The sequence below is a fragment of the Seriola dumerili genome, unplaced genomic scaffold (assembly GCF_002260705.1).
Source record: "Seriola dumerili isolate Sdu_G_001 unplaced genomic scaffold, Sdu_1.0 BDQW01000149.1, whole genome shotgun sequence".
In the NCBI taxonomy this organism is placed as follows: domain Eukaryota; kingdom Metazoa; phylum Chordata; class Actinopteri; order Carangiformes; family Carangidae; genus Seriola; species Seriola dumerili.
In genome coordinates this window covers 4,116,658-4,126,648 of record NW_019174404.1, presented here as the reverse complement: position 1 = coordinate 4,126,648, position 9,991 = coordinate 4,116,658, and the positions used below count along the sequence as shown (strand labels likewise).

The window sequence follows — 9,991 nt, the reverse complement described above, 5'->3', positions numbered from 1 at the left end:
AGTTAGAATTCTGGTTCATGTCTGTTTATAAATGTTGGCATGTTCAGCAGAGGGACAGTGGATGGCACCAAATGCCAGTGTAGTTAATCTCATAATATTTGGTTTATGTTGAGGCCTCAGCCGTTGGCACAGCTCTATCTCAAGTCTTGGTTTGTGGTATTTATGAGCAAACATGCTGCATAAGTCTTTATCAGTCTACTTGCGTGTGTTCCTCTTTGCAGTGGCAGGTTTCCTGTGTTTGACATGTTCACATGATTCATCAGGTTTCTCCTTCTAGTTTCTTACTGATACATCAGAAGTGATTTTTCAGGCCTGTTTGTTCAGTTATAATAGTTATACAGTTGTGGTCACCTTATCAGGATTTAGATATAAAGAGGCCAGAATGTCAGCACAAAAACAGTTAATGGAGCCTGTGGGAATTTGTGATGTCACCAGGAATTTATCTTTCAGAAAAACAAATGCTTAACTCTTTGACAAAGGTTTTCCATAATAACCAAATCATTGTAAATGGCGCTGTAATGTTGGAGCTTCTCTACTTCAACTATGTGAAAACTGTCCATTGTGATTGAAGTGATTTAATGTGATTAAAAACAATGTGTTTTCGGAGTATTACCATTAGCCTACAGGACCGCTGGTAGTGTCTATTTAAGACTCAATAAGTTTACTCATGCCATACAGTACTACTTCAAATTGTGCCACTTTAAGGAAGTTTAGGGTCAGATTGGGTGTATCTTGATGTCTGGCTACAGCCAGTCTGAACAAACAACTGTGGATGCACTGAGTTTTATTTAAATCCGATACAATAACACATTTCGCCAGGTACAGCTACGCATTTTTGTTTGCAAAATTCAAAATAATTCATTTTCAGATATGCCTGTCTCAAGGGAATTAATTCCTTTTGTATGTATATGTATGTTACTGCTATTTTGTCTCCACATTAACAGAGGTTATTTTACAAGACTGTCAAATTGTACAATTATCTGAATAGTACAGCGATAACATTGCATTTCAAAGGTAATAGAGGCTAATAGCAATACCACAGGGATGATTTATATCAGTACAGATCTAGTGACATTATCAGTCATTATATGGCAGCCATTTTGATATGAAGCAGCTAGCTACTTGACTGGAAATTCTTGATAATGGCAGTCTAATCTTTTAAGGTTCTTTTAATACAATTCAAATAACAATTTTTCTTCAACATTAATTCCTTTTTTTGTTCCATTTTGCAGGTATGTTTGAGTTCTGAGCTTCACGATGTGTTCAATTCCTGGGCTTCCAACACCAGGATCAGAGGTAACTGTTCTCATCACGAGGGTAAACCTAAACCCCAGTTGTGGTCTTGTGGAATTATGGGTTAACGTGGATGATGGACGGAAACATATTTATGAGCAGATGAGAGAGAAAATTCAGATTCCTGAAAGGAAGTTTTATGGATCAGAAGGAAAACCAGGGGACCTTTGTCTGGTCTGTGTCAGTGACACCTGGCACAGAGCTCGCATTGTATCCATTCAAAGTGAAACTTATAATGTGTTTCTAATTGACCAAGGACAGCCCCATGTTACCACAAGTGAAACCTTAGCATGGGCCCACAGTGACAGTTTTCTCTTTCCTCCCGAAATTGAATCTTGTATACTTGCAAATGTCCTCTCCCCTGAGAATAACGTGCCAGAAGAAGCCACAAAATTTTTGAAGTCTCTCCCTGGCCATAAGTTTAAGGGACTGGTTCAACATGTACTGATGCCAGACAGGACTATTCTCCTTGATATAACATTTATTTCCAAGCAAATGTGTAAGTTTGGAGTTGCAAAGAAGATCCCAGGGGATGAGTTTAAATGCCTGGTACTGAAATGTCTACATTTACCCAAAGAAGAGGCTCCTGAGGCCCAGGAACAGAATTCGAATGTTAGTTGCCAACTTGAGAAGCACGAACAATACTTTTTCCCAGAACTGTTAACTGACTCCTTTGAAACCGTTAATGTGACAGAGGTAACTGATCCACAGAACATTTTTTGCAAACTTCATATATTTTCCAAGGTATTGAAGATATTATCAGAACAGATCCACCAGTACTATGAAGAGGGCTCAGATTTTGGAGAGGTGCAGCCACAGACCTGCGGAGATCCATGTGCTGCTAAAGGCATGAGCGGCAGATGGCATCGCTCATTACTAAAGCAAAACATTACGACCGATGATGGTGCTGTTGAAGTCGTGCATGTGGACGAAGGAAAAACTGAATTGGTGCCAGTTGGAGACATCAGACCACTGCATGGGAAATTCCTGAGAATGCCAGTTGTCACCTATCTCTGTTCTCTTGATGGACTACAGGGTAAGGACACAAGCTGGACTATGGACCAGACTGAATACTTGAAATCACTGCTCCTGAACCAGACAGTCGTAGCCAGGTTTGACCACCATAATATACATGCACGTCAAGATGTCTATGATGTCACACTCTATGCAGCTAATTCTGCGTGCATAAACTATTGTTTTTTAGAGATGGCAGGACTTTTCCCACCCTGTAAGACTGAACACGATTCTAATGTCCTGAAAGAATCCATTCCCTCATCATTTCTCAGTTCACTTGGAGACAAACAATGTATGGATTTACAGAACAAAGTCAATGTAAATGTTGATGATTTACAAGAGCAATCTTTGCCAAGCACCAAAAACCTAGAAGTCAATGGCAGTATGGATGATGGATCCACTTCTGGCGCTGATGCTATTCACCTCAAAGAGCCCTTAGAACATCCATCAACAGGTTTCCCCTCTGAGGTGCACCATGCTTGTGATGATGATGTGTTTACTGTGGGGAGTGGAATCAATGTGAAAGTATCTTGCATTGAAAGTCTTCAGAAGTTTTGGTGCCAATCAACAGAAAATGGTGACTCTCTTAGCCTTCTTATGCAAGACCTGCAAAAGCACTATGCAGCTGCCCACCCTCAATCCCTTGTTGAGTCCATCTGTGTTGCCCGTAATCCAGACAATAACATGTGGTACAGAGCAAAGATCATTGCAAGTCACCACTCTCCTGTTGTAGATGTGAGATTCATAGACTATGGTCAAATTCGAAAGGTCCCTCTGCAAGAAGTGCGCCACATTGATCCAGCTTTCTTATGGCTAAATGCGCAGGCTTTTCAGTGTTGTCTGTTCAATCTGAAGAAATCCACTTATCCTACTGCTGTCACTTCGGCTGATGCTGCATTAGCAGAGTTTCAGAAGTTTGTGGATTCAGGTGCTACGTCAAGCACCGGCTTGAAATGCGTTGTAAAAGCTATAACGTCCGATGAAGAAGGTCTGCTGCTTAACATGGTAGATATTGAAACACCATCTGACAGTGCATGCAAGCTTCTGGCTCAGAAATGTGCACAGACTGAAGCTCACATGCAAATTCCTCCACAAGTCCCATCAGATGCATACAATTACTCCTCGCACAATATTGAAGTGGGTGGAAAAGAAAAAGTGTGGGTAACCTCTTCAGAGAATATTGGTCACTTCTACTGCCAACTGGACCGAAATTCTCATTTGTTCGACAAAGTGACGGAAAATGTGAAACAACTAATTGGCCAACCACAGTACCCAGATCACCCACTTGGACTTAATAGCATTTGCTTTGTTAGGTACACTGATAATCAGTGGCACAGAGGTCAAATAGTAGAAATGTCCCCCAAACTTAAAGTGCACTTCGTGGACTATGGTGATACACTTGTAGTGAATGAATCTGATATTCGCCCCTTTCCCTCTGAAGGAGGTCTTGCCAGGTCAATTCTTGTGCAGGCGGTTCCACTTGGATTGTCTGACATCCCAGGAGAAGTGCCACAGGAAGTTAACCAGTGGTTTGCAGATAAAGCCATTGGCCATAGTTTTACCATTTCAGTGGTAGAAAAAGGGGCAAAAGGGAAGCTGATTGTTGAATTGTTTGATGGATCCCTGAATGTAAATGTGAAAATCAGAGAGAGAATATCAAAAATGGTGCAACAAAAGGTGACTACTTTCATTCAGCAGACTGACCAGCAGCTCTCTAACAGCTCAGAACAGGCTGGTGTGCCAAATGAAGACTGTTTAACACAAGAGCTCTTGAATGTATCAGTATTAACAAAGTTAACAGAGCAAAATAAAGTCCAAAGCAGTGATGGAATGTGTGCTAGAGATGAGCTAACAACAAGTTCACAATCTATAACCAATGTCTCTACACCAGAGATTGAACATGGAAAAACTTTGGATGAAGGAAGACAACCGACTTTGGATGTCATTCTTGAGGACAAAGAGACTGTGTTGGCTCAGACTTTCATACAAGGTGGTCACAGTGACTCACAAATAATGCAACTTTCCCTCCCTCCTTGCTCTGAGGGAAATGTGAACATCTGCATGTACAAGAGGCCTAACATTTCTCAAGACAAGGCAGAGGAAGTATACGCATCCTGCATTGTTGGACCACATTACTTTTGGTGTCAGTACAACAATACTGAAGACCTGAACATGGTGTCAATGCTTGCTCAGGAAGCAGGACAGGCACAGAAGAACATGATGTTCCCAGAGACTCTTGGTCCTGGAAGTCCATGCCTTGCTCTTTTTTCCAGTGACAATCGGTGGTATCGATCTCAGGTAATTAAGAGAACTGATGATACCCTTCATGTTCTGTTTATTGACTATGGAAATGAAGCTGACGTTGATATCAACAATGTGAGAGCACTGCCTCAGGGTCTGCTGGATAAGGCTCCTCAGGCCTTTTTATGCTCATTGAATGGATTCGAGGAATCCAAGGGCACCTGGGATGACCAAGTTTATGACGACTTCTACAATCTACTGGTTGATAAACCACTCAGAGTGACGGTGTTCAACATCGAGGATCATTCAGAAATCGCAGTTCCTCAATATGCAGTGCAAATTGAGTGTGAAAATATACTTGTAAATAACGCAATGCGGAAATATTGGAAACCTGTAGCCACAGAACATGTGATGACTAAAAGCTGTCAAATGGAAAACTCACTCCAGGGTGGTCAAACTGAGTTCAACATGACACACATTAATGTTTCCAAAGGAAATACAAATACTTCCTTGTACAAGAAACCAAAAATATCTAAAAGCCAGACAGAGAGTGTATATGCCTCTTGTATTGTGGAACCCGGTTTCTTCTGGTGTCAATACGCCAACACTGAGGATCTCAGTGAACTGTCAATGCTTGCTCAGGAAGCAGGACAGGCACAGAAGAACATGATGTTCCCAGAGACTCTTGGTCCTGGAAGTCCATGCCTTGCTCTTTTTTCCAGTGACAATCAGTGGTATCGATCTCAGGTAATTCAGAGAACTGACGATACCCTTCATGTTCTGTTTATTGACTATGGAAACGAATCTGATGTTGACATTAACAATGTGAGAGCACTGCCTCAGGGTCTGCTGGATAAGGCTCCTCAGGCCTTTTTATGCTCATTGAATGGATTCGAGGAATCCAAGGGCACCTGGGATGACCAAGTTTATGACGACTTCTACAATCTACTGGTTGATAAACCACTCAGAGTGACGGTGTTCAACATGGAGGATCATTCAGAGATTGCAATTCCTCAATATGCAGTGCAAATTGAGTGTGAAAATGTGCTTGTAAATAAAGCAATGCAGAAATATTGGAAACCTGTAGCCACAAACCATGTTATGAAAGAAAGCCCTCAAACAGAAAACTCACTCCAGGGTGGTCAAAGTGCATCCAACAAAATGCACCTTAATGTTTCCAAAGGAAATGCAAATGCTTCCATGTACAAGAAACCAAAAATATCTAAAAGCCAGACGGAGAGTGTATATGCCTCTTGTATTGTGGGACCCTGTTTCTTCTGGTGTCAATATGCGAACACTGAAGATCTCAGTAAACTGTCAATGCTTGCTCAGGAAGCAGGACAGGCACAGAAGAACATGATGTTCCCAGAGACTCTTGGTCCTGGAAGTCCATGCCTTGCTCTTTTTTCCAGTGACAATCGGTGGTATCGATCTCAGGTAATTAAGAGAACTGACAATACCCTTCAAGTTCTGTTTATTGACTATGGAAACGAAGCTGACGTTGACATTAACAATGTGAGAGCACTGCCTCAGGGTCTGCTGGATAAGGCTCCTCAGGCCTTTTTATGCTCATTGAATGGATTTGATGAGTTAAAGGGCACCTGGGATGACCAAGTTTATGACGACTTCTTCAATCTCCTGGTTGATAAACCACTCAGAGTGACAGTGTTCAACATCGAGGATCATTCAGAGTTTGCAGTTTCTCAGTATGCGGTGGAAGTTGAGTGTGAGGGAGTGGTTGTGAATACACTGATGGAGAAATACTGGAAAGAACTGGACACAGATCATGCCATGGCAGAAATGGAATCAGGTCAGGAGACTATACTTTATATAAATTAAAATATTCCTGTTTCGATTTATTAGGTTTTCAATAAATGTCATATCCAGTGGTTTATTTAATGCCATTTCATCTTTCACCTTTTAGTAGACCAGGATGAAACCAGGACTGTGGATGTGAGAGAGAGTGTTGGGGTTTAAAATAATGAAAAGGCCATCAAATTAATGGTAGGATTTGACTTTTTAACTTGTTTTTCTCATCCAACAAAGACAGTGGTAAATTTAATAAATGTCATGAGGATTATCCTGTGATTTTAAAAACCTACTGTAGTAATACTTTTTTTTCTTTTTTTTTTTTAACATTGGCAAACAACTGATGGTTGAATTATTATTAAGACATGTAATTTCATGCAGCCACAATTTGATCTACTCTTTGTGTTTGTTTCTTTCAGCTCCCAACCTGACAAATGCTTGAGGGGAACCCAGTTTTGATAGAGCATTCTTGAGTGGTGTGACCTGACAAAATATTTTTGTCTTGTTTGTGAACTTTTAGTCTTATTCTACTGAATGAAATGGAACTTGTCATGTAGTTAATTTTTCAATAAACACACTTGAATAGATAAATAAGGGAGTGAAATTTTTAAATGGATTTTACACATATGAACAAGCTGTTTTCTAAGGGAATAACAGGCTTTCACCCTTCAGCATTAACTATGCTGAGATAAAGTCACTCTTGTTAATTCAGGTTGAGATTAAAGTGATCAAAAGTGGTTATTTACTCTTAGGAATGCACTAAAGTACCAACTTAAGAGAAAAAAGTGTCTTCACTGAGTGTTTGCAATGACATATATATTTGAGATTTTATATATACATATGCAGTACCAGTCAAAAGTTTGGACACACTTTCCCTTCCCCATTCAACTTTTGACTAGTACTGTATACATAATTTCATCTGATTTTATATATTACATCCAATGTCCTATTGGCTATTGGATGAAATGGAATCAAAATTATGCTGCAAGACATATTCTGCTGCTGGTAGACAATAAGGGACATCAGGGAAACCATATGAAAGGAGAAACTAGTGCCACACTGACAAGTACAGACAATGAAGATGCTTTAAAAAGAGGAGAAGACGTAGTGGAACATCCTATCAAATATTGTGATGATAGCAGTCATCTTTGAAGTAAGTCCAAAATTTTAATTTTTACTTTTAGTAGTTTGATAAATACAGGTCCACAATCATTAGCCTATCATTATTATATATTTTTATAACATTTCTACTATTGATTTAGTTTGCCAAATCTTTAAAGACTTTTAAGACTGAGTGATATTTTCATGGGGACACAGCAGTTCATTTTTAAGAGAGGGGATGTAGACTTTTACGACGTTGCTAAATTACGATACACTCGGTCTATGCTAATGGTTACCTACCTTTAATTCTCGCAAACCTTTTAAAACCTAACGTCATTCTCTCTCCACCGTATGAAACAGATTTTTTTTCTAAGCCTATTTGCTCATTAAGTTCATTCTAAGTGTTTCATGTACTTACAACAGACACACCCAGGTTTTTATCTCGATCTACAGCAGGTGGCAGCATTACCGTTTCCAGGTTCTGGGAAGGACTTGGTGCCATGTTGTGTTGGTCAACTGTTGCTAGGCAACCCTCCTAACGAAATGACCGAGTTGCACCAAGCTGCAGCAGCAGGCGATTTTGACCAAGTTGAGGAGATTCTGAGACAAAATAAATGCAATCCCAACCAGAGAGACATCGACTGGAGCTACAAGACACCTCTTCACTGGGCAGCGGCTAAAGGTAGTTGTGGATCAATAGAAATTTACCACACACCTGCACACCGTTAGTTTCAAGTTACACCTGTCACCCTTCAAATAGGCTACTGCTGTTTACAGCCGTCAAAGGATCTCCAAAACACCTTGGTCAGTTTCACAAATCTTCCTCCTTTAGGGATTTTGTCTGACATTTATTGTGGTTAGCTCCATCAAATGATGTCTTTTGTGATGTCAGTTATTCTTCAGACGTGGGTAAAACAGGTTTTAAATTTTAGGATAAATAATTAAAAAGTGATTAACATGGTTTTGGCTATCAGCGATCAGACTTTTGAGACAGCTTCCCAGTTTTAATATTTGTAGTGACTTCCTGGGTTTTCAGACCATTTTTAGGTTTTGTCAGCACCATCAAAAACAAAAGAATGTTAATTTAATTGTGACCAAATTTTGTACAACAGACAGGCTATATTTAAAATGACAAGATATAAAATACAGAGGTTTGAAAATGTTTTAACGCAATCTTTCCAAGCTTTGAATTGATTGGGCTTCAGCCTTTAACAATTATGAATTATTTGATAGTATAATAGATTTTCATTTCCAAATGTCCGTTTTTGTCTACCAACAAGACAAAATCCAAAGATATTGCATTTGCAGTGAAAAAGAACAGCTGTTTTTGCTTGATAAATGACAAAAACAGTCATCAAAAATGTTGCCTTTAAATTTATAAATAGATTAATTGTTCCAACTTGAATACCATTTTGTTTACGTTTGGGTAACTAATCATGCCGAACGTATAGTTCCCTTTTTGTTTCATTATTGTTGCTTCCTCCCCAGGGATATTCTTATTCCTTCTATCTTGTTGTAGTAGTATTTTCTATCACAGTGAATAAGAATGTGTTCTTAACAGACTAGATTATAAAAATCACAAGGTTATTAAATGCACGTGTCAGATCACACTGTGATGCCTTTTCCACAGGACATACAGAAACGGTCAGGATCCTCATTGATCATGGAGCTAGGCCGTGTCTGAGGACGGAGCACGGATGGACTCCTGCCCACTTTGCTGCAGAGTCTGGCCAGCTGGCCGTGCTGCGGCTGCTCCACTCCCTCCATGCTCCTGTAGACAAGGAGGACTGCTGTGGAGACAAACCAGCGCGGATAGCCGAAATATATGGACACCAGGACTGCGTTCAATTCCTTAAGAAGTATGAAATGATGCCTAGATTTTGTTATTTTATTCTGTGAATCACGCTTCCTTGATTTTCACACTTATGTCAAACTTTAATTGAACTTTTCTTTTAATTACAAAGGGTTTCTTTCAAACACACAGCCCAGTAAATGTATGTAGTAATAACTTTAAATATCAGTTAAGTGAGTAAATTGCCCTGTTTTTTGTATGTTGCAGAGCAGAGATTGAGTGCCAGGCCTTACGCAAGATGGCAACCCAAAAAGGGATTTTAATGGAGGACACAGATGAGGAGTGGGCAGAACAGGGCAAAGAAAATGAAGAAAACAGGACCTCTCAAAGCAACATTCAGGTGTAGGCTTAACTCACCTTACACAACATTATACTAGTGTAAACAAGAGTTACATCCCTGTAGCCTCTCAGGTAGAGTTTTGCTGTGGATTTCCAGTGCAATAAAAAATTAAGTAATATACAGTATTGCTTAAACCACATCTGATATTAATATCTGGGTATTATAAAGCAACAAAAGATGCAGCTTGGGAATTAACAAACATTACAGTATCATACAGTGGATTTAAACTTGTATCACAGGCAATAAACCAAAATAAACAACAAAACTAAAATATAGTATATTATAGTATATATATATTATATATTATACTATATTATATATAGTATAGTCACATCAAAGAG

The 9,991-nt window shown here is 39.5% G+C and overlaps 2 protein-coding genes across 2 annotated transcripts; both read left to right on the top strand.

Moving 5' to 3' along the window:
* Window positions 1–1,257: 1,257 nt before the first annotated feature.
* On the top strand, window positions 1,258–6,861 carry LOC111226147 (tudor domain-containing protein 6-like). Its single transcript, XM_022751247.1, has 4 exons — window positions 1,258–4,089; window positions 4,156–6,358; window positions 6,473–6,552; window positions 6,777–6,861. The coding sequence occupies exons 1-3, from the start codon at window positions 1,258–1,260 to the stop codon at window positions 6,523–6,525; spliced, it is 5,088 nt and encodes a 1,695-aa protein (XP_022606968.1). The 3' UTR covers window positions 6,526–6,552; window positions 6,777–6,861.
* A 1,140-nt stretch (window positions 6,862–8,001) lies between these two features.
* LOC111225623 (ankyrin repeat domain-containing protein 66-like) lies at window positions 8,002–9,674 on the top strand. The gene is made up of 3 exons (XM_022750602.1): window positions 8,002–8,140; window positions 9,089–9,317; window positions 9,518–9,674. Exons 1-3 carry the CDS (start codon window positions 8,002–8,004, stop codon window positions 9,654–9,656), a joined length of 507 nt encoding a protein of 168 aa, XP_022606323.1. The 3' UTR covers window positions 9,657–9,674.
* Window positions 9,675–9,991: the final 317 nt, after the last annotated feature.